The sequence below is a fragment of the Prunus avium genome, chromosome 7 (genome assembly GCF_965620075.1).
Source record: "Prunus avium chromosome 7, drPruAviu1.hap1.1, whole genome shotgun sequence".
NCBI lineage: Eukaryota > Viridiplantae > Streptophyta > Magnoliopsida > Rosales > Rosaceae > Prunus > Prunus avium.
Genome location: NC_142290.1, coordinates 7,913,577 through 7,939,000, shown reverse-complemented (window position 1 = coordinate 7,939,000; position 25,424 = coordinate 7,913,577). Strand labels below are relative to the sequence as shown.

Genomic DNA, 25,424 nt, shown 5'->3' with positions numbered 1-25,424 from the left:
TTTTATTAAAAGAGTTAACACTGTTATGTTAGGAGCTAAGTATAGGGACATGTGTCAATAAATTAGAAGGGTAACAGGGAGGCACAGGGAAAAGGGTAACAAGAAAACTGGACTCACCAAACCCACACAGGCCACCCTAGGACATACGCTTGGAAGAGACTTGTCTGCCTTTGGGTCATCTTTGAATTTTTGTGCCACTTACAAACCCGCAATGGCTCAAATTTAGTAATGCAAATTAAGGGTTAATTTTTGGACAATTGAAGGGTATTTTTGGACAATTGGTGCCTTCTTGCTCAAACTTGCGTATGGATCTGTTCCAAAATATCATAAACCCGAAAAAACAGTAATATCCTTAATATTTTGTCGATATTATCGATATTTTTGTCCTAAATTAGCTTATCGTGTGGAATAATCCTTGTTGACGACTCGATCACCATCAAATACAAGAAGTTGCCTTGAAGATTCCTTTTCTTACCCTTTACTTTACTTCATCACATTCACATCGTATATATAATAACATACCATTTACATTGGAAACCACCCATCAGTGTGAGTGTGAAGGAAAGCGTCTCAGTGAGGATATAGCCTTCTTCTCCTCCAACTCCTTCTTCTTCTTCTTCTCCATTCACATCTCCATCAGTGTGAGTGGGAAGGAAAGCGTGTCAGTGATGAGTGAGCCTTCTCCTCCTGTGTCTCTTTCTCTTTCTTCTCCTTCTTCTTCTTCTTTCACTCAATCAGGGCCATACGATGTGTTTTTGAGTTTTAGAGGTGAGGATACACGCATAACTTTTACAGACCACTTATACACTGCTTTGGACCGTCAGGGTATTCGCACCTTCATTGATGATGACCTTCCAGGAGGAGAAGAAATATCACCTCAACTTCTCAAAACCATTGAAGACTCAAAGATTTCTGTCATCGTTTTCTCTGAAAACTATGCATCTTCAAGCTGGTGCTTGGGCGAACTTGTTAAGATCCTTGAATGTAAAATATCAAAGGGACAAATGGTTAGGCCAATTTTCTACAAGGTGGATCCCTCAGATGTACGACACCAAAGAAGTAGTTTTGGCCACGCATTTGCCCACCATGAACTTGTTGAAAAATTGGCTCGCATAAAGGATACAAGATTTCGGACTAGCGACCGGTCGCCTGCTATTTGCGACCGGTCGTTTTGAAGCAGAGTCGAAGTATGGAGCATTATCGATTCGCGACCGGTCGCCTGCTATTTGCGACCGGTCGTTTCGAAGCAGAGTCGAAGTCTGGAGCAATACCTTCTTGCGACCGGTCGCCCAGCACGTGCTGTTTCTGATTCCTCGAGTTTTGGACTCCATTTTTCAAGGGCTATCGCCTCCTACCTACTTGCAAGGACTCTAGGGGTCACTTCTAAGTCAGAAGAACGTTGGCAATCAGTTGGGAGGTTGGAGGTAGCATTGAAGGACATTGGAAGACTTGTTTTCAAGGTATAGCCACCCTATGGTTCTATATAGGGTGGCTACACAAGTAACCATCAATACACAGCTTGTGGTTGGCCTAACCTGTGGTCTATGTCAGGTATTCAAGGGCAGAACGTAGGAGACAAAGCAAGGGTCTTCTCTCAAGTCTAGAGGCTCATGTATTAAAGGAAAGAGTAAGCAAGTCTGAAATTGTAAGAGAGTTAGAGAGAGTTGGAAGAAAAGTAGCTGGGAACTAGTGAGTCAAGAAGAGGAGAGAATTCTCAGGTGTATCAAGGTCTTGAGCAAGGGTGTGAGAGAAACAGATTGAGAGGGTAGTGTTCTAAAGGGGTTTTCATTTGTAAACCAAAGTTGTAACCTATCTTCACTAGTGAAATTTCTCAAGGGGATCACCAAAGAGGATGTAGGCAAATTGCTGAACCTCTATAAACACTTGTGTCTTTTGTGCTTGATTATTTTCTGTGTGTGTGTGTAAGATTCATCCATCATTGAGTCTTGTCCAAAGTCCATCAACAACAAGGTCTAAAGGGGAGTGAGTTGGTTCTAATTCACAACAAGTGGTATTAGAGCTGTGTTGGCAGCTGTGCTAGTTCTTCTTTTGGGGTGCTAGTGTGTTGAAGATGGCAAGTGACTAGGAAGTTGAGAGTGGTGGCAGCTCACAGCAGCTGAAGCAACCACAAGCAACAAGCATGAAGGTGGAGTTAAAGGCTTTCACAGGGAAGGAGAACTTCACACTTTGGCAACGAAGGATGAAGTCAGCTCTTACACAACAAAATCTCCATGTTGTGTTAGTTGGCAAGGAAAAGAAGCCAACTAGCATGACAGATGATGAATGGAGTGTTCTTGACGAGTTAGCTAGAGGAGCCATCGAAAACTACCTCTCCGATGAGGTGCTCATCAACGTGATGAAGGATACAGCGAAGCAAACATGGGAGAAGCTCGAAGAGATGTTTGCAGGGAAGTCGTTGTCCAACAAACTCTTCCTCAAGGAAGAACTCCTAAATCTGAAAATGGAGGAGGGAGGTAACCTAATGGAACATTTAAGTAGTTTCAATAGATGTGTTGCTGACTTGCAGAGAATGGAAGTTAATTATAGTACGGAGGATAAGGCTCTTATGTTGTTGACATCCTTACCTCCGTCCTATAAGCACTTCCGAACCACTCTTATGTTCGGGAAGGTTACTCTGGATTTTGAGCCTGTGGTGCAAGACATCATGACACACCATAGGATGGCTCAACGTTCGGGAGAAAACTCTCAAGGCGAAGGTCTAGTTGCAAAGACCGGAGAGAGAGGCCGTTCAAAGAAGCGTGAAGGCAAGAAAGGCAACAGAGGAAGGTCCAAATCCAAGGCAAAAGAAGGTTGTTTCGAATGTGGGTCAAAGGAGCATTCGAAAAAGAATTGCCCCATATGGAAGGAGAAGAAGAACAAAGGAAAGAATGCAGCAAACACAGCTGAGGAAGTCACAGAAAGTGATGGTGAGCTTTTATGTGTTAATAGCAATGTTAAAACTAATGCATTTGCTAATTCTTCAAGGTGTTCCTCTTCCGATTGGATTTTGGATTCCGGATGCTCATATCATATGTGCTCAAACAAGGAGTGGTTTGATACATATGAGAAAGAAGAAGGTGGTGAAGTTATGATGGGGGATGGCTCAATTTGTGGAGTCAAAGGCATAGGTTCAATCAAGGTGAAGATGCATGATGGGGCTGTTAGGACGCTTGGAATGGTAAGATACATTCCAAAATTGCGTAAGAATCTCATTTCCCTTGGTACTCTTGATAAAAATGGTTATTCGTTTAGAGCTAATGGAGGGAAACTCATAATCTCAAAAGGTTCACTTGTGGTTATGAAGGGGGAGGTTCAACCTAATTGTCTATATAGATTGTGTGGTACAACAATTACAGGTGGAGCAGCTGTATCCACAAGCAAGGACTCGGAGGATGAAACTCAGCTTTGGCATTTGAGGCTAGGGCACATGAGTGAGAGGGGCATGCTGGAACTACACAACAGAAAGTTGTTGAAAGGTGTTCAAAGTTGCAAGCTTGAGTTCTGCAAATCATGTACCATGGGAAAACAATCAAAGGTAGCTTTCAAGCAACGAAACAAAGAGGAGGGAAGCACGGGTGTGCTAGATTATATTCACACGGATGTATGGGGGCCATCACCGGTTAAATCAAAAGGTGGAGCTCGTTACTTTGTGACTTTCTTGGATGATTTTTCCAGGAAGGTTTGGGTCTACTTCATGAAGGAGAAATCTGAGGTCTTCACCAAATTCAAAGAGTGGAAGGCGGAAGTGGAAAACCTAACCGGAAGAAAAATCAAGATTCTAAGGAGTGACAATGGCGGTGAGTATAAAGACAGCAAGTTCCTTGAGTTTTGTAGAAATGAAGGCATCAAGAGGCACTTCACCGTGAAGAAAACGCCCCAACAAAATGGAGCTGCGGAAAGGATGAATAGAACTCTCATGGAGCGTGAGAGATGTATGAGGATTCATGCGGGATTGCCCGAATCATTTTGGGCGGAGTCGGTTAACCACGCTGCCTATTTGGTTAATCGATCGCCTTCAAGAAATCTTGAGTTCAAATGTGCAGAGGAGGTATGGTCTAATAAGTCAATTGATTATACTAATCTTAAGGTGTTTGGATGCAGTGCATACGCACTTATTCCTAGTGATGAAAGATCCAAGTTGAAGCCAAAGTCTCTTGAATGCATTTTCATCAGATTTGAGAGCGGTGTGAAGGGTTTCAAGCTATGGGATCCGGTGAACCATAAGAAGATACTAAGCAGGGATGTTGTGTTTGATGAGAAAACCATGCCTATGAACAAAGTCAAGAATTCAGAGGTAAAGGAGGATGTTGTTGAGAGGGAAACAACCATTGAAGTTCCACTCAAGAAGGTGTTTAGGGATACTTCACAAGAACAGCCAACTGAAGACGTTCAGGAGGAGGTGGAGTCCGACATTGAGGAGGAAGATGCTGGGCAACAACAACAACAAACTCAAGAGGAAGAAGAGGCTCAAGAACAGGTGGAGCCATCATCTATAGCTCGGTCCAGGCCCAAGAGAACCATCAAACCACCTCAAAGGTTTGGATGGGACAAGGATGCAGTTCACTATGCTTTGAATGCTAGTGAAGAAGAACCAACCACGTTCCAAGAGGCTGTTGAGAACAAGGAACGGGAAAGTTGGATGGAAGCTATGATGCAAGAGATGGAATCTCTACACCAAAACTCAGTTTGGGAGTTAGTTCCTAAACCCAAAGGTCGAAAGATTATTGGCTGCAAATGGGTGTTTAGGAAGAAAGAAGATATGCATGGGAAGGGAGCCACCATATTCAAAGCTCGATTGGTGGCTAAAGGATACTTGCAAAAGGAGGGAGTTGATTATGATGAAATTTTCTCTCCGGTGGTGAAACATACTTCTATACGGCTACTACTCTCCTTAGTAGCTCAAGAGAACATGGAGGTGGAACAAATGGATGTGAAGACTGCTTTTCTCCATGGTGACTTGGAGGAAGACATCTACATGAGCCAACCTCAAGGGTTCATTGAAGCAAGCAAGGAAAATCTGGTTTGTAGGTTGAAGAAGTCTTTGTATGGGCTGAAGCAATCTCCAAGACAGTGGAACAAGTGCTTCGATTCTTTCATGATGAAGATTGGGTATAGAAGATGTGAATCAGATTGCTGCGTATACACTCATGCATTCAAGGATGGTAATTTCATCCTTTTGCTTCTTTATGTTGATGACATGCTAATTGCATGTAAAGACATGTCAAAAATCCAGGAATTGAAGACATTGCTTGGAAGGGAGTTTGACATGAAGGATCTTGGTTCTGCACAAAAGATCCTAGGTATGGAGATAAGGAGAGACAGAAATGGAGGCAAGTTATGGCTGTCACAAAGTAAGTACATTTCCAAAGTACTAGAAAAGTTCAATATGATGGATTGCAAGCCGGTGTCTACTCCTTTGGCGGAGCATTTTAAATTAAGTGCGCAGGATTGTCCTTCTACGGATGAGGAGAAGGAAGAAATGAGCAAAGTTCCATATGCAAGCTTGGTAGGGTGTCTCATGTATGCAATGGTGTGCACACGCCCCGACTTAGCCCAAGCCGTAAGTGTTGTGTCAAGATACATGGCGAATCCGGGCAAACAACATTGGACAGCAGCAAAGTGGATTCTCAGGTACTTGAAGGGCACCAAGAGGATTGGGATATTGTTTGAAAGACAACAAGGAAAAGCATGTGTGTCGGGTTATGTGGATTCCGATTATGCAGGAGATTTAGACAAGAGGAGATCCACCACAGGATATGTCTTCATTTGTGGTGGAGGACCGATTAGTTGGAGAGCGGTGTTACAATCGGTTAGTGCCTTGTCTACTACAGAAGCGGAGTATATGGCGCTAACGGAAGCTTCAAAGGAAGCGGTGTGGCTGAAGAGATTGGCAAAGGAACTCGGGATTGCCCAAGACTTGGTGGTGATACAAAGTGATAGTCAAAGTGCTATACACTTAGTGAAGAATCAAGCATTCCACGGAAGATCAAAACACATTGATGTTCGGTACCACCAGATAAGAGACTGGGTGACCGATGGAGACATCATGGTAAGGAAGGTTCATACAAATGAGAACGCTTCAGATTGTCTAACGAAGCCAGTCACAACAGCAAAGTTCAAGCATTGTTTGAACTTGCTAAATCTTGTTACATGCTAAAGATTGAGGTGGAGTTCTTGAGAGTTATCGGGACGACTCTCAAAAACATTACAGATGTCCTGGAAGGCAATGATGTCCACAAGAAGCTTTAGGCTCGCCAAGGTGGAGATTGTTGAAAAATTGGCTCGCATAAAGGATACAAGATTTCGGACTAGCGATCGGTCGCCTGCTATTTGCGACCGGTCGTTTTGAAGCAGAGTCGAAGTCTGGAGCATTATCGATTCGCGACCGGTCGCCTGCTATTTGCGACCGGTCGTTTCGAAGCAGAGTCGAAGTCTGGAGCAATACCTTCTTGCGACCGGTCGCCCAGCACGTGCTGTTTCTGATTCCTCGAGTTTTGGACTCCATTTTTCAAGGGCTATCGCCTCCTACCTACTTGCAAGGACTCTAGGGGTCACTTCTAAGTCAGAAGAACGTTGGCAATCAGTTGGGAGGTTGGAGGTAGCATTGAAGGACATTGGAAGACTTGTTTTCAAGGTATAGCCACCCTATGGTTCTATATAGGGTGGCTACACAAGTAACCATCAATACATAGCTTGTGGCTGGCCTAACCTGTGGTCTATGTCAGGTATTCAAGGGCAGAACGTAGGAGACAAAGCAAGGGTCTTCTCTCAAGTCTAGAGGCTCATGTATTAAAGGAAAGAGTAAGCAAGTCTGAAATTGTAAGAGGGTTAGAGAGAGTTGGAAGAAAAGTAGCTGGGAACTAGTGAGTCAAGAAGAGGAGAGAATTCTCAGGTGTATCAAGGTCTTGAGCAAGGGTGTGAGAGAAACAGATTGAGAGGGTAGTGTTCTAAAGGGGTTTTCATTTGTAAACCAAAGTTGTAACCTATCTTCACTAGTGAAATTTCTCAAGGGGATCACCAAAGAGGATGTAGGCAAATTGCTGAACCTCTATAAACACTTGTGTCTTTTGTGCTTGATTATTTTCTGTGTGTGTGTGTAAGATTCATCCATCATTGAGTCTTGTCCAAAGTCCATCAACAACAAGGTCTAAAGGGGAGTGAGTTGGTTCTAATTCACAACAGAACTCAAATTCAAGGATGACATGGAGAAAGTGCTCAAATGGAGAAGAGCTCTTACAGAGGCAGCAAATTTATCTGGGTCGCATTTAAAGGAGGACAAGTACGTATATAATTTCTAACCTTACATAATTGCATTTTTGAGGTGCCAATTAAACTTTATAATTAATTATACAATTAATACTAGAATCTCACACCAATACTTTTTTTAAACATTTTTCATGAGCAGTATTCTTCGTCCGCATTAAAAAATAAATCGAGTATTCTTTGCCCCAATATTCTTTGGCGTGCATAGAGATATTTAGTAATATACCCATTCTTAGCACAAAAACTGTAAATAAAACCTACACCATTTAATTTCTATAAGCAAACCTAGAAAAAACCTAAAAAATAACAACTGGCTCTATTTAATTTAATTTTGATTATTAAATTACTTTAATGCCCTATTGAGTGTTTTGGGTTTTTATAAGCTTTTGGGGTTGGGTTTATTTTAAGAAATCGATAGTAGTTTTGTAATTTATAAGAAGTTAAAAGCCTATTTGTTATGTTGTAAATGAACTTTGGGTGTGTTTCTAAAGTCTATTTCATATAGGGTATTTTTATAATTTGGGCCCCTATATTGGGTATAATAGTGAATCTCCCATAAAATAATGCGAAAGTTATTAATAATTTTATAAATGAAATATAGAAAAAACATACAAACCTCCTCTAAACCATAGCATACATTGAAATCCTAAACTTTATTAGAAAATAACAAGCGGAAATATATATTATCTCCAAGAAAAATCAGCCTTACAAAAAGAAAGAATAGCTTATTAAAAAAATAAAAAGATGTATCTACAAACAAAGTGAATCCAGCGAAGGCAGTAAAGTAGATCCATGGAAACCAGAGAAAGAAAATAAAATCGCGGAGAGAAAGAAGGAGAAAACCCAGAAAAATACAAACAAAAATCACAGAGAAAAAGAAGGAGAAAACCAGAAAAATAAAATAAAATAGCAGATTATCCGATCCGGACAAATTTCAAACAGAAACTAAAAAAAATGGATACATCGGAGACTTAGTAACATTGAGTGACCACCGAACCGTGCCATCGGAGAAATGAGAGAGGGGATAGGAAATGGTGAGAACAAACGGAGAAAAAGAGGAGAAATGAAAGAGAAGATAGGAAACGGTGAGAAAAAGAAAATACATATGTCAGGGAGAGAGAGAGAGAAGAAGAAGAAGATGAGGTCTGAGAGAAGGAAATCGGAAGAAGATGAGGTTGAAATCAAATCAATGACAAGTTGACAACTTTCTAGGTTTTTCCCTTTCTTGTAATATTTTCACACACCTTCCTAGGAAAATCACAAAGAAAGTTTGCTTTAGTAAAAAAAAAAAAAAAAAAAAAAAAATCTTCTAGCAACTTATCTCTATGTTTACATAAGGTTTTCTATATAAATATAAATTATATATGAATCAACTTTGAATCTCTATCATATGTTTTTAAAATGGTAGGTATGAAGCTAAATTTATCGGTAAAGTCGTCGAAGAGATTTCAGTTCAACTGATCAATAAGACATATTTTGGTGGCCCAGCCTACAAAGTTGGATTAGAGTCACATGTAACAGATGTCAACGACCTTTTAGGTATTGATGGAAATGGTCGTTGCATGGTTGGCATATGGGGTATTCCTGGAATAGGCAAGACGACAATTGCTAAAGCGGTTTATAATTCAATTGCACGCAAGTTTGAAGGTATTTGTTTTCTGGCAGATGTTAGAGGAAAGTCATCAGTGTATGGACTAATCGAACTACAAAAGAATCTTCTTTGTCAGGTCCTAGGAGACAAAAACTTCAACTTGATTACTCTTGATCAAGGAATAAATGTTATCAAGCAACGACTGAGACATAAGAGGATTCTCTTAACTCTTGATGATGTGAATCAGTTGGACCAGTTAAACAATTTAGCAGGAGACGTTGATTGGTTTGGTGAGGGCAGTAGAGTTATTGTAACGACAAGAGACAGAGGATTGCTAACACGTCATGGAATTGAGTTGATATATGAGGTGAAGAAATTAGCTTACCACGATGCACTTGAGCTTTTCAGTATGATGTCCTTCAAAAGAAAGGAGCCTCCAAATGATTATTTGGTACTCGCAAGGCGTGCTATAGCCTGTGCTCAATACCTTCCATTGGCTCTCACAATTTTAGGTTCACATCTACGTAATCAGTATTGGAATTCTACATTACATAGTTATGAAGCTCTGTTAAAAGTAATGCATATTAGTTGTATCTTTTCCTACAGGTTTCTTATGAAGAGTTGTATCTCTTGACTATATGAGAAGTTGTATCTTTTAGATATCAAAAGTTGTATCTGTATCTCTTGGAATTAATTCAAGAGTTGTGTCTTATCATGTAAAGGTGTAAATGTAATTATAAATAGCCAATGTTATAGGCTGCTGTTGTATCGAAGAAGTTAATAAAAATCTGTTTGAATAATTCTCTGTTTTACAAACACTCTCTGCCTTACTTTATAATTTCATTCTATTCTTCAGTTTTGTGATCATTCCCCCAACAAATTTGGTACCAGAGCAGTTATTGATCTTATCGCTACCGCTGTGATTAGCAATGGCATCAAGTTCAAATTCCTCTACCATTGGGAATATCCAGAATCTAATGCCTATTTTTGATGGTGAGAATTATGAGTTTTGGAGTGTTCAAATGAAGACTCTGTTTATCTCCCAGGATCTTTGGGATATTGTAGAAGATGGGTATGAGGAGCAAGAAACTTCAAAAGCAGGAAAGGAAACACAAGAAAAGCAGCAGATTTACAAGGAGAACAAGAAAAAAGATGCCAAGGCGTTGTTCCTAATTCAACAAGGAGTAAGCAAGAATCTTTTTCCAAGATTACTTTCAGCAACAACATCAAAGAAGGCTTGGGAAATTCTCAAAATTGAGTTCAAAGGTTCAGAAAAAGTGATCTCCATCAAACTGCAATCCTTATGGCGGGAATTTGATAACTTACTTATGAAAGACAATGAATCCATTCAAGCATTCTTCACAAAGGTTTCTGGGATTGTGAACCAAATCAGATGTTATGGGGACACAATTCCAGACAAGAAAATCGTAGAGAAAACTCTACGAAGTCTACCGCCAAAATATGATCATGTCGCTGCTGCAATAGAAGAATCAAAAGATTTATCTACACTTTCTTTACATGAATTAATTGGTTCATTGGAAGCACATGAAAAAAAGAATCAACAGATCCACAGAACAATCGGTGGAGCAAGCTTTCCAGTCCAAGGTGAATTCAAAGGAGAAAGAAGACAAACAAAAAGGAGGACAATTTCAGAAATCTCAAAATGGGAGAAACAAAAATTTTGGGCGTAGAAACTCCAACAAAGGAGGCAACAATTTCAATAACCAACAAGGAAGCAGCAGTTCCAATAATCAAAATGGAAGATCATCCCTTCAATGCTATGTTTGCAACAAATTTGGGCATAAAAGTGCAGATTGCCGATACAAATGTACCCGGTGCAAGATACCCAATCATTCACAAAGAGACTGCAGATATCAGAAAAACAATGAAGCAAATTTTACAGAGAACAATGACTCTCAAGAGCAATTATTTTATACATGTTTCAGTTCTCATCAAGATTCACAAGATGTTTGGTACGTGGACAGCGGATGCAGTAATCATATGACAGGAAATAAGCAATGCTTTGTCAAGTTAGAAGAAAAAGTGAACTCACAAGTCAAGCTTGGTGATGGAAAACTACACAACGTGGAAGGCAAGGGTATCATTTCTGTGCAAACAAAAGGAGGTACTTCAAAACTTATCTATGATGTGCTGTATGTTCCTAATTTGGCTCAAAATTTACTAAGTGTGGGACAACTTTTGCAAAGAGGATTCTTGGTGAAATTTGAAGATGATTATTGTGTTATTTCTGATAAAAAGAATAATACTCTGGTGGCAAAGATAAAAATGACAACAAACAAGGTCTTTCCGCTGTTGATGACATCAAAGGAAAACCTTGCTTTGGAAGCAGAGAAAGTTGATGGATCGTTGTTATGGCATCTAAGATACGGGCATTTAAATCAAAGAAGCTTGCAGCAGTTACACCAGAAAAATATGGTGGTTGGACTTCCGTCTATTCACTATGAAAAGGAAATATGTGAAGGCTGTATTTTTGGAAAATTCCATCGGTTACCATTCTCACAATCTTCTTGGAGAGCAAACGCCCCTCTTGAATTGGTACATGCAGATATTTGCGGACCAACTCGTACACCATCCTTCAATAACAAAAGGTACTTCATTCTATTCGTAGATGATTTCTCCAGGATGATGTGGGTATATTTCTTAGAACAAAAGTCAGAAGCATTTTCTGTTTTCAAGCAATTCAAAGCTTTTGGAGAAAATCAGAGTGGTCACAATTTGAAGGTGTTAAGAACAGATCGTGGTGGAGAGTTTACATCAAATGAATTTTCTGAATATTGCAAAAGCAATGGTATTAAAAGAGAGTTGACAGCAAGGTACACCCCACAGCAAAATGGAGTTGCAGAACGAAGAAATCGAACCATTGTCGAGATGGCAAGAAGCATGTTGAAGGCAAAGGGTCTGCCAAATGCATTTTGGGCTGAAGCAATTCATACAGCAGTGTTTATTCTTAATCGGTCTCCAACCAAGGTAGTTAAAGATAAGACTCCTTTTGAAGCATGGCATCATTTTAAACCAAAGGTGAATTTCTTCAAGATCTTTGGCAGCATTGCATATGCACATATCCCTTCTCAAAGGAGAGAAAAATTTGATGAGAAAGGTGAGAAATACATTTTTGTGGGATATAGTGATCAGTCCAAAGCATACAGATTAATTGATCCAAGAACCAATAGTTTGGTAATTTCTAGAGATGTTATTTTTGATGAACTCAAAGCTTGGAAATGGGAGAATGATGATATTGAAGTGCCAAGATTTTTTGAGGAACCAGATTCATCAAATTTAGAAGAATCTCTACTGCCTCAAAGTCCAATTTCAAGGGCAAGAAGTCCAATTCCAAGTGCAAGAACATCTGATCCTAGTTCACCAGATTCAACTCCTAGACTAAACGCAAGAACGCGTTCGTTGGCAGACATATATGAGTCTTGTGATCTTGCCTTGAGTGCTTTGGAGCCTCAAAAATTTGAGGAAGCAGTGAAAGAAAAAAATTGGCAAGACGCAATGGAAGAAGAAATAAGAGTTATCAAGAAAAATAGAACATGGGAACTTGTTGATCGACCCAAATCAAAAGATATCATTGGACTTAAATGGGTCTACAAGACTAAGTTTAATGAAGATGGCTCAATCCAAAAGCATAAGGCTCGCTTAGTTGCAAAAGGATATTCTCAACAACCAGGAATTGATTTTAATGAGACTTTTGCTCCAGTAGTTCGAATGGAGACTATAAGAACTGTTTTGGCTTTGGCTGCACAACTGAAGACAAAGGTTTATCAATTGGATGTCAAATCTGCGTTTTTAAATGGAGAACTTGAAGAAGAGGTTTATGTGGAGCAACCTCAAGGTTATGTTGAGAAAGGGAGGGAAGATAAAGTTTATCGCCTCCGTAAAGCTTTATATGGCTTAAAGCAAGCGCCAAGAGCCTGGAACAACAAAATTGATCATTATTTTCAGCAAAATGGATTTACAAGAAGCTTAAGTGAGCCATCACTTTATCTCAAGAAAGAAGGTACACATGATTTTCTGATTTTGTGCCTCTATGTTGATGATTTGATTTATACAAGCACAAATCCAAGGTTGGCAGAAGTTTTCAAGAAGAACATGATGAAGGAATATGAGATGACAGATTTGGGCACTATGAGATATTTTCTTGGTATACAGGTTCAACAATCAGATGATGGGATATTTATTTCTCAAGAAAAATATGCTGAAAATCTGTTGAAAAAATTCAATTTGTTGAAGAGCAAACCAATGGATACTCCAATGACAATTAATTTGAAGCTTACAAGTAACGATGGAGCACCTAAGTTTGATGCATCCATATATAGAAGTGTGGTTGGTTCATTAATTTATCTTACAAATACAAGGCCAAATCTTGTTCATGCCGTAAGTGTGGTATCTAGATTCATGAGTGATCCAAGTAATCACCATTTTGCTGCAGTAAAAAGAATACTCAGATACATACAAGGAACCAAGGGATATGGTATTAGATATACACAAGAGAAGGAAGCACTGTTAGTTGGCTACCCAGACAGTGACTGGGCAGGTGCAATTGATGATAGAAAGAGCACCTCTGGACATGTGTTTTTCTTAGGAAACAAAGCTTTATCATGGTCATCAAAGAAGCAAAGTACTGTGGCACTATCATCAGCAGAAGCCGAATACATTTCAGCCACAAGTACAGCATGTGAAGTGTTAAGCTCATAATTTCATACATATACATGCCCTATTTACTTACTTCTTTTGCTTAGTTTCTTAGATTTCTAAGTTATTTGCCTCCCTTTGTGTGTTTTGTAGGCAAATAGAGCAAGAGAGCATAATTCATGCAATTCAAGCATGTTAAGGCCTAATTTGGATGAATGGATGAAGAGCTTAAAAGACAAACTCATTTTGGCTACAGCCCCCTGCCAGTCCAGTTCCGTAGGTCATATTGCAAGCTTTGTTTCAGCAACCTACACAGCTCGGATGAGGCAGCATTCTTCATGAAAGTTGTTCCAATGGGTGTGTACTATAACATATCCACAATTCAGCCCCATTGGATAAATATGGAGTCTGTTACCTAGCAAACACAGAGCCATGCTCAGGATGGATTTTATCAGCGCGCAAAATGAGTTAGCAATTTGTTTTGGCCTTAACTTCTTCCTCCGACCTTGGATTGGCCCAAATAAAATATGGCTGGAAAGAAGACATTCTGAACTTAAATTTCGAGTGCTTAAAGTCCTAATTTGATTAAGAGAAGCCCAAGTTGTAAGCCCTTGAAGTTGCTGGTCATGCTGACCTCAGCATGTGCTGGTTGGATGCTTGGTCATGGTGAGCTAGGTATGAGCTATCATTTCTGGTTGGAAGCTTGGTCATGGTGACATGAAGATGAGCTAGGGCTGCTGGTGGGATCTATTGGTGAAGTGCATCAACCAATTCAAGATTTTCTAATACAAGTGCATCACCCAATTTAGATTTTCTAATACAAGTGCATCAACCATTTCAGATTTTATAAAACAAGTGTTGTATGCATTAGCCATATTGAATTCAGATTTTCACTTCCCCTAGGCTTATAAATAGGGAAGTTCTCTAAGCTTGTAAACACACCCCAAGGGGGGGAGCTCTCAAACACTTCTCTAGAGCTCCCTTCCCTTCTCTCCCTCAAATTCTCTTAGTTTCATTTTCTAGTTTTCAATTGTTGTAATGAAATCTTTTGTGCTGAAATTTTCCTTAAGTTTTTCTTAGTTCCACTTTACTTTTCATTATGTAAATTCTTTTCTTTAGTTTTTCAAGTTTGATTAGTTTCCAAGTTTCAATTATGGTTCATGTTCTTATTCATTATGCTTATAAGTTAATATGCTAGTTTGAATGATTGATCACCATTTAGGCTTGCATGTTAGCTATCTTGGTTTGAATTAAGAGTATACACCATGCTTTAATTCGAATTGAACTATGAATAGGAAGAGTATGTATGGACATTCGACAACAGGGATTAGATACATACTTGGTTGTTTAAAATGTTCTTCTATGCTTAATGGGTTCCTAATGCTTAATTTTAGGTTAGACAACAAATGATCAAATTAGGGAATTAGGAACACAAGGTTATGACCACACACCATGGCTTAATCATACTTTAGCTAGAATCAATCCATTAATCTAAATTGAACTTGGGAACTTATCTGCTTGAGTTAGTTATTTCTTTCTTCCTTGTTTTATTTATTTCCTTTTGTTTTCATTTATGTTTTGTGTAGGGAAATGAATTGGATCATTCAATCACCAATCCTCGTGGGATCGACCTCGCACTTACATATGCTATACTACCTAACGGCTCGTGCACTTGCGAGTATCACAAGTTGAGGATGCAACTGAATCCATTTTGGTGCAGCTGTATCTACACAACAGTAACACACATACTACTGAGGACGATTTCATTGGGAAATACGCAGCACCATCTGGTCATACATACTTGCCTCATTCTTGGAAGAACTACATCAATCATGTGGGTCAGAAGTTTACTAGTGGGGTTATTGAGTTTAAAGAAAAATTGTGCAAGTATGCCATTGAGAAAGTTTTAAGGTTAGGTATGTTAAAAATGAAAAAGAGAGAGTGATTGCCCAGTGTTCTAAAAAAGTGCCTGATGGTTGTAGTTGGCGTGTGCATGCGTCATATGTCCTGCAAATGAGTTTTTTTTTTTTTTTTTTTTTTTTTTTTTAACATTTGGAGCTTGAACAATGAACACACTTGCGTCATTATGTAGTTGTTTATAACATATCCAAAATTGAGGATCATCCAACCATTGTAGTGTTCTCTGCCTTCATTTTTCTGAAGTATGTTCATCAATTGATGTTGATTCCTTTGTTGCATGCTTGTTTTCTATGCTTGAATGCTTGAGTTCCTCTGTATTTCCCAGAATTTGTGAACTATCAATCGAATTCTGAGGTTGAGCTTTTGACTTAGGTTTTAACTGGGTAATAAACAAACCTCATACAAGCTTACTTGGGTAATGCATGCCAAGTGTTTGTGAAAATGTCTCACAGTAGCTTGTGGGTTTGTTCTTTGAACTTTCAAAATGTTTCTCTTGGAATATGAGTGGAGATTTTGACACATGAAAACAGACTTCTCAATGGTTGTGTTGGAACTGGTCTTGTGCCATTTGAAGGAAAAATGAATTTTTGGTGCAATTTTAAAGGGCTAAGCTGCTGGAATTGTGCAGTTTCTATTACATGGCATGTTTCGAGCATTTTTTTGACATGCTTCCCTAGCTCTAAATGCTACAAAATTTTGGGGAAATGAAGCTTGATATGTCTTGTTCTAATATGGAAAGTTTGGGATTTGTTGGTTGTAAGCTTGATTTCTAGTGATTTTCCAAAGGTGGGATGTTACAGCTAGAATGGTTGGAAAGCTTGTATATAAGTTTTGCTTGGCATGTTGCTTTTGTTTGAGAATTTAGCATGTCCTTTCTCTTGGCATTGAGTGCTGATCTGGGCATTGCTAGAGCATGATCTTGAGCAATATTGTCGTGAGAGCATGATGTTGTATGGTATTGTCGCAAGAGCATGAGTTCTTCAATTTTCTTGAAATTCCCGAATTGCTTGGAATACTTGAATGAAGTGTAATTTCTTGGCATGTGGATTGGTATTATGCCATGTGAATTGCTTGATTGATGAGCTTGCTTGCTGCTATGCATCCTCTTCTACTTTGTAGGAATTTCTTTAAAGAAGATGAGAGCGTGCAAATGTTGAAGCATTCATGTTCATAAAACGAGCATCTCTCTCCAGCATCTGATTCTTAGCTAATGTATCCTTTTTAGGCTTGATTAAGAGGCTCCAAAGCATGAGAAGTCTCATTTGCTTGGATTTTGATAGCATGAAGGTGAGTTTTGGTTGCTTGCAACTTGTCTTGGAAAAATTATGCTTCCATCGCGATTATGCTTCCGGTGCCCCCCTTTTTGTTTACGAGTACCTTTCCGACACCCGATTTTGGCCAATGTACTCTCTTGTTTCTTTTTCAGGCTTGATTAAGGAGCAAATACACTAGCAGGGTGTTTGAAATAGGGCAGGTGCTGAAAAGGTTTGAAATAAGGCAAGTGCTTGGAGAATGTTTAAGATACTAGAAGCGGTGGAAATGTTGATGAATGAATGTATATAGCTTGGACTTGCTTGAAGATGTGAATAATGTTGAATCACACAACTCTTGGAATCGAGGTATAGCTTGGTTAAGCATTAGAAACTTTGAAGTGCTTGTGCTTGACTTCTTTTTTTTTCAATTGGTAGGAAGCCCCCAAGTCATTTGGATTTGCATTTTGACTCCTTTTTTTATATATATATTTGCTTGGCATGGAGCCCCAAGTCATTTGGAGTTTGCATGTGCAGTTTGCTGAATGGCATAAATAATGGACTTGCCTAAGCCCCCAGGGCCCTCTTATAAGATCTTGTTTTGCTTGAGAATGGAGATCTAAGACACAGACAAGGGGAACATGAGTAATCTATATTATGTTTGTTCTGCATAGTAGATAGCCAACAAAATAAAAAAAAGAAAGAGCAAATGTTCTTATCTTTTTATTTTCTCTGGTTTATTGCTTATGGTTTTCTTCTTTGGAGGCATTGGTGAAGATAGAGGCCTAATCCCCAGCAGAGTCGCCAATTTATGTGGGGGCTTTTTGTTCCAGCAGCTACAGATGGGTATGGGCTGCTGTAAAGAGCAAATGAATGGACTTTCCCATGTGTCTATGTTCAATAATCAGGCCCTAAGAGTGCTTTGAAAGGTTCATGGAGCCTTAGGAAACACCTTGTTTCCTTCCCCAACAAAACCAACAGTTGCTTATAGATAAATATTTAGGCTTGGCTTGAGAAGCTTGTGGCATGGGAGCCGAGCATTCATGAGTTTAGCATAAGAGAAAGAAAGCCTGGATTATTTATGAGAAACAGAGGTTCAAAGCAAGGGGAGAGGGAATTTTGAGAGGATTTGTTGAGGGAAGAGAGGAAGAGATGAGGGTGCAAGAATGGGTGGCTTGAGCGAATTTCCGGCAGTTTGAAGAAAGCTTTGTCAGGCTCTTAAGTGTTTGACGGCTCTTAAGTGTTTTACCATAAGAGAAAAGGGGAAGAAATGGAAGAACACGGCTTGAAATTGAAGGGTTCCAGTAATGAGAGGAGATGCTTGCTCTCTCTGGATGTGGTTATGGGATGGAGTGGAAGAAGATGGAGGATGGAAGAATGAGTGGCTTGAGCAAATCTTCTGGCGGCTTAACGAAAGCTTCATCAGGCTCTTGGAGGGTTTGCCAGAGGAGAAAAATGGAAATAAATGGAAGACCATAGCTTGAAATCGAAGGGTTCCAGTGGTGAGAGGTGATGCTTGCTCTCTCTAGATGTGGTGTGGGATGGAGAGGAAGAAGATGGAAGATGGAAGAATGAGTGGCTTGAGCAAATCTTCCGGCGGCTTAACAAAAGCTTCGTCAGGCTCTTGGAGGGTTTACCAGAGGAGAAAAATGGAAAGAAATGGAAGAACAGAGCTTGAAATCGAAGGGTTCCAGTGGTGAGAGGTGATGCTTGCTCTCTGGATGTGTTGATGTTACTGGGTAGGAGATCCCCCTTTTTATAGGCGCTGAAAGCTCTTTCTTCCTAAGAAACCCTAGCTGGTTCTCCCAAATCTACCAAGTCCGCCCCTCCATTCCTCTTCTCTTCCTTTGATTCATCCTCATTTTGTGAAATCCTCCCCAATCTAAACACACAGAGACAAGATTTTTGGAAGCTCTAGAGCCTTCCCGCAGCTGTCCCTGTGACCATCTCCTATTTTGGGCTACACTTTCTCCTTCTTTCCTCCCTCATTTTATGGCAAGAGCTGGTGAGAGAAAGAAGTGGGTAATGGTGTTGGTCTGAAGGGTGTTTTGGTCAAGTATCCTTTGGTTTTTCAGATGGTCTGTGTTGGGTTTGTCTTTGGCCATGTGCTGGAGACTCCCAGCAGCTTGCAAATGCAAATATCCCTTGGTTTTCTGTCGTGGTTTTGTCTTTAGCCATGTACTGGAGACTTTCAGATATTTTCTAAGTCACTTGGGCCGTGGGCTAGTTTACTAAGGTGATGGGCCAATTTTTAAGGTAATGGACTACCTTTTTCTCTCTTTCATGGTTACCCACATGTTCGGGCTCAAGAAATGGGCTCAAGTTTTGGGGCTCCCAAGCAGCCCAAAACTTCCACTTCTTAGCTCATTAATGGGCCTCGTGAATGCTCGTAACCATCCATACCATAATCCGCTCAGCAAGCCCCAGGCATTCCCGTGGCTTAGGCCCACTTAAGCTTGTAGTGTGACTTGGTGCAAAAATAAGGATCTTCCGCTTAGTGTTGTATTAGGCCAGAAATATATTTGGGCCAAGCCTTGGATTTTTTGGGCCTCAACACAAGGTAATGAGACAAGTTGCTTTGACAAAAAAGTTTAAATTGAATTTACGCCACTCTCTGTAAGTAAACTATAATAATTTTTTGGGTATTGGTGTTTTATACTTTGGGATTTGTTACTAAGCATTCTATTTATAATGTGAAGCACCCACCTGGTTAGTTTTGGTTCTTTTTTGTTGTTGCTATTTACGTATCATGAAAGGCTAATTTCAGTTTGTGACCTATCTGCCAGTACAAAAAAAAATTATGATTTAATATTGTTATAATAAAAACAGGTATGTATCCCTTTAGCGTTTGCAGTCGTTGATTCCGAAAATGAAGACTTTTCTTGTTTGAATTTGGGTTTTCAACATAGTTATATAGATAGATGGTTTGTGTCTAGAGGATATCAGTTGTATGGGCTTATATTGGAGTCTCTCTTTAATCTTTAAGCTTTTGTTGCCATAATGTTCATTAAGCTTTCATGAATGTTCAAATTATCTTTAAAAAATACAAGGTTTCCTTCAAGTTGTCCTTGAATTTCTTCGAATTCAAACTACAGGGACAAAACTGTTCAAACTCAAACCCTTAGTGATAAAAGTGGTAAGCTACATGAACCAAAAGTGACTTTTTACCTATATATTAAATTATTAATCCAACACCAGACAAAAGGCCAAATGACACCACCACCTCCAAGAAAAGCAGAAGAGGAAGAAGAAGGGGTTAAAACCAAATTTTGGAAGCTTTGTTCACCCCAAATTTATAATACCCCTTTTTATAAAACCTGAATCATCAAGTCTGAGTCATCATCGAATGATCATTCAAATCCAAATTTATAGACCTGTTTTCTTACACTTTAACTCTCAAGCTTTATTTTGTTGGTTTAACTTATCGATGCATGTGACTCAAGACTAAATTCACACCCATTACTATCTTATGGGTTCACCAAGATTACAAAAATTAATAATAACCTCGCGAGAAATTTTTTTTTCTAGGGAAAAAAAATTGCTATCATTCTCTCATCAAGCCATCTTCAATGCTAGATGTCTCAAACCTAAAATTTCTCATTTAAAATATAAAGATTCATGTATTGCTCGGACTCAAACATTTTTTCCCCAATCCTGCCCGACTCAATTAATTATAAGAATTATTTAACTTTTTTTGTTATGATTAATTTTTCTTGAATTAATTTTGTTTATAACTTAGTGTTTTGTTTTTTCAGAACATTTTAACCTAAAAATATTGAAAGTTCACAAATATAATTTTATTTTTTGACTTGTAGGCCACAATCTCACATGATCACTATTATTTTATGACTTGGTGTCTTCACTCCTTTTATCTTTTGTGAGTGGATATTTATTGACACTATATCCTTAAAGTGAGAAATACGAATCATGTCGTCCATCTATAATTATAGCACCTAGACGAGTTATACCATGTGACTGTATCTCAATATCATATAATAATTTTGGATACAACATAATATTACATAAAATTGAAAATAAAAAATACCCCTTAAAGTACTAGGGAAATGATATCAAGATTTTCTTTTTCTTTTTCTTTATTTTCTTCATGCGTGCTTTATAATGTGGATTCAGCATCTTTACCTCATTTGTTTTGAGATGGTCGTTTTGCATATAATCTTTAGAATAAGTTGGGAAATATATTGAATATTGTCTTGATTTAAATATTGTTAATAATAACATGTTTACTCATGAGAAATGAGTATTGCAATTTCAATACATTCTTCCACTGTGTTTGAAGACACATAGGCTCCGTTTGGTTCACGGAAAGGATTTGATGGGAAATCATTTCCCATGTCATTTCCCAAGGGATGGGTGTTGTGGCCCAAAAATCCAAGGGCCAGGCCCAAGTTTATGCTTGGCCCAGCACAAATAATTAATCGCAAAAGAAGCCCGATCGGGGCATAAAGAGAAATTGTAGGACGCACCTAGATAAGCCATGGGTCATGTGTCACACCAAGCAAGCATGCGCAACAGGGCCAAAAAATGCGCCGGCTTTATAAATTCACGCTCACCAACCTATCCGATGTTATTTGGTCCGATCATGGCTTATTATGGTGCAATAAAACTCAAGCACAAGCACGATAAATAAACACGCAATGCCATGTAAAGGACCGCCACTCTAATACCAAGCCATGCTACAAGCTCAAGTGGGCCCAAGCCACGTAATTACCCGGGTGTTGCTGAGAAGGTTGTGGTATGGATGGGTACAAGCGCTCACAGGGCCCATTGAGGGTCCAAGGAATGAAAGTTTTAGGCCACTTGGGAGCACTAAAACTCAAGCCCATTGCCCGGGCCCAAATACATGGGTTAGCATGAGAGAGGGAAAAAGGGGATCCAAGGCCTTAGGGGAACATCTCATAGACTGCTGTAGCACTTAGGCAATCCCACATTAGCTAAAACGCCCAAAGCAAATAGGTTACTTCCAGCAGCTTGACAAAAACACGCAAGCCGCTGGAAAAGAGAGTACCAATAACCCAATACCCATGAACAAAGCCTAGCCCAGATCCTTGTTAAAAATTTGGCATCGTATTCCACCCCTGTCAAAGCTCCATAAACAGCCAACAAGAAGCCATTGCAAGAACCAAAGGAAATCCATGTGTGTAGGAGGAATACCCATTGGACAAACGACTCTATCCATTCTCTTTTTCCTCTGCAAACTCTAATTTGAAAACCAAGGGAGAAAGAAGGTGGCGCCTCATCCCTATGAGGAGGTCCAGCCACATAAAACCTTGGAACCCCAAAAAAAACCTTTGACCCAGGCACTCTGGTTGAAGAGATTTCACAAGAAGGGGGTAATTGGAAAGAAGCAGAGGAAAAGTGGGAATGGAGGATCAACGAAATTAGGGTTCCAAATGCCTATAAAAGAGAGCCTCCTCTACCCAGAAAAACACACCATTCCAGAGCACGACCAAGCTTTGTCAAGCGAACTGGAATTTACTCTAGACACCCTTCTTCTACTTCCATCGTTGTTTTTCTCTCTTTCTGAGGTATAAATCCTCCTAATTTCCCTTTTTACCACTCTGAACCTTTTCCTTTTGAAAGAAATTCATGTTGTTATCTCTCTCTCTCAAATTGCTAAACTTGTGAAGGCTTAGCTCCCATGCCACAAGCTCCTCAAGCCAAGTTCCTTATCAATTTGTCACGTTTATTCGGTTATTGGTGAAAGGAACCTAAAAGTGTTTTTTCTAAGGTTTTAGCAAGCCTTTTAAAACCCTTTTGGGAGCCTGGTTCTTGAACTCAAGCATTGGGGAATTTTGTTTGTCTTCCTCTTACGGCAGCCCAAGCCCATTCGTCAGGCTACTGGAACAAAAAGACCCCTACAATGGGAAATGGTGATTCATTTCCCATGTTTGGTAATGCCGGGAAAGTAACCCGGAAATATCATTTTATTTCCTTTCCCATGTTTGTTTTGAGTAGGAATGGAAAACAAATTTTGTTTAGTTTCCCAATTGTACCCCTATTAAAGAAATATGAATAAAAAAAATAAAAAAGAATACCAATAGTTGTTGGATAAAAACAGTAATTATGAATTGTTAGTAAGGACAAATTAGTCAAAAAAAAAGTGTATTTAATGCTAGCCTTACTTTCCCATGGGAAGGGAAAGTAAAACCCAAGGAGGAAGGAAGGCTTCACTTTCCCTCCTACTTTCCCATGTGCCATGCAACGATTTCCCATGCCTGACTTACCAAACATGGGAAAGCAATTGATTTCCTATCCCCAAGATTACTTTCCCATGAACCAAACGGGGCCTGGAATTATTCCAATTGCTAACTTGCTTAGCATTTACTAACACATAAGTAATAAAAAAAATATATGGGTTCCACAATAAAACACGTAAACCAATACTTTCAAAATTAGGAATTTGATCAACTAGAAGGAGTAGTTGATACAATTCAAAAAGGTTCCTTGATTCATGGCTTCCCCTATTCCCAATAAGTAAACATGCCATAATCATTGGATTCTTTTTTTTAATTTTTTTTCTTGGTGTTCTTTCCCAAAATTATATTTTTAGATTTTTTGTTTTCTTTTTTTATACAATTTTTTGAAAATTGGGAAAGCTAGGATAGATTACCTTTCAATGATTGTCGACCTATGTTTTTGGTTAATTTAAGGGTCGCTCTCTCGCTAGTGAGGAGAGCTAAGGGAAAATATTTTTAATCTCCGTGTGGTGTTTCTTGTTGTCTTCTGACCCTCAGCATGCTTCTCAATCTCTGTGTTGCCCAATGGACTATGTTTTCCTTTATCAGTGTTAGCCTGTGGTGGTGTGCTCTCTAAGGGGTTTTCTTCATTTGGGTTCTTGTTTTTGTTTGTTGTTTTGTTTCTCCCTCTGTTGTCTTGCCCCTTTGCAGATTTTCTCTTATGAGTTGGTGTGCTTCATTGGGTTCCTCTTTGATGTTGTCCCCGTGATTTTCTTGGTGTGCTATGTTGCGTCGCTTACCCTTGGTGTGCTGTTCAATTCTTCTGTTGTACAATGGACTATGAGTTCTCGTAGAAGGCTTCTTTGGACAGTGCATTGCAGTTCTCTCATGTGGGTCTACTTTGTTGGTGTATAGTATGGTTTTTTATTTCTATTCTGGTTCTTGTAGTGGTCTAATGTGGCATGAATCAGACTCTCTTATTAGTCCATGACATATGTGATACTTTTTCCTCATCTCAGATTTGTCCCATGTGATTTTTCCTAAGAAGGTTTTAATGAGATCACTATATCCGTGCCATTATTTGTATACCTTTTTGGTTATAAATGAATTCTTCTTCTAAAAAAAATGATTGTCCACCTATTATTAATAACTTAGCATCTCATGTTAAAATTACTTTAATGGATTTCTGGAATGATAATCATAGTTTTAAACAAAATGTTAGAAAATTAAGAAATAAGGGACATTCGGTTACTTGGCAATCTTCTCCTTCTATTTTACTATCTCTTGTGCCAATTGGCCTTTTTATTTTCTCTTTTTTATTTATATTAAATTTTTAAGAAAGACTTGTTTTATATATATATATATATATATATATATATATATATATATATATATATATATATTCCATATGCAAATATCAATTTTTTTTTTACATCAAGTAAATATAAAGATATTTAAAAATAAAAAACTGAAAATAAAACTAAAAAAAGAATGTGGGTGGAGTGGAGTGGGGAGTAAAAAGAGGAATGTGGATGGGGTGGGGGAGTAAATTCCTTCATATAATTACTTAGGTGGAATTTATTTGTTTATTTATAATTTAGCAAATTAGTGTTTTACTATTTTACTCATATTATATTAATTTGCAGTAATTTATGACTTTGGTTAATCAAGGATAGTTTTTGGGTTTTTGAATGTTATACCATTCTTTGCCTTTTGCTTTATATATATAGATTTTAAAAAAGACTTAAATGTCAAAATGATCATTGTGTTTACCGTGTTAGCCAATTTAGTCCCTATATTTTTAATTTGGCCAAGTCTTTTTATCACAAATAGTCCCTGATAAAATGTTCAAATCTCTAAAACTCACTTTTTATATTGGCTATTCGTCTATTTTTCATGGGCTTTTTTAGGCTATTGTATTCAAGTTTAAAAAAGGGCTAGCAACAAAAAAACTCCCTTGAAGGTTTGGGGTCATTCTCAATATCGGCCTTGGGGTTTTAATTTCATCAATTTACACCCCAATATTTTAGAATTTGATAAATTTACACATTCCGTTAATTTGACCATCCAGTCTTCTGTTAAATTGATGATGTAAATCATCAATTTAACAGAAGCTTACACGGTCAAATTAACGGAATGTGTAAATTGATCTAATCCTAAAACGTTGTGGGTGTAAATTGATGAAATTGAAACTCCGGGGCTCAAATTGAGAATGACCTCTTTGAGGGGGTCTTTTGTCGTTAGCCCTTTCAAGAATTAAAATTGTAGGTGTTCCCAAAATTCTAATTGATATATTTTATATATGTAACAATAATTCTAATATTTCTTGGAGGTTTTTACACAATGAACAAACATGATTTTCATTTTATGCAGCGCATGACTATGAATATGTCAGCAGACTTGGGCCCCGTTTGGGATTGCTTTTTTTCGCCAAAAACCTGCTTAACTTTAAAGTTAAGCAGTTTAAGGTGTTTGGTAAAAAGAAAATATCCCGATTATTTTAAAAGCAATAGCCTTTTGATAGAAGCTTTTAAAAGCAGGCTTTGG

At 38.6% G+C, this 25,424-nt stretch overlaps 1 protein-coding gene across 1 annotated transcript; it reads left to right on the top strand.

Moving 5' to 3' along the window:
- Window positions 1-529: 529 nt before the first annotated feature.
- Window positions 530-9,582, top strand: LOC148292965 (disease resistance protein RPV1-like). Its single transcript, XM_088244522.1, has 4 exons — window positions 530-1,088; window positions 7,182-7,279; window positions 8,672-9,428; window positions 9,514-9,582. Exons 1-4 carry the CDS (start codon window positions 669-671, stop codon window positions 9,580-9,582), a joined length of 1,344 nt encoding a protein of 447 aa, XP_088100648.1. The 5' UTR covers window positions 530-668.
- Window positions 9,583-25,424: the final 15,842 nt, after the last annotated feature.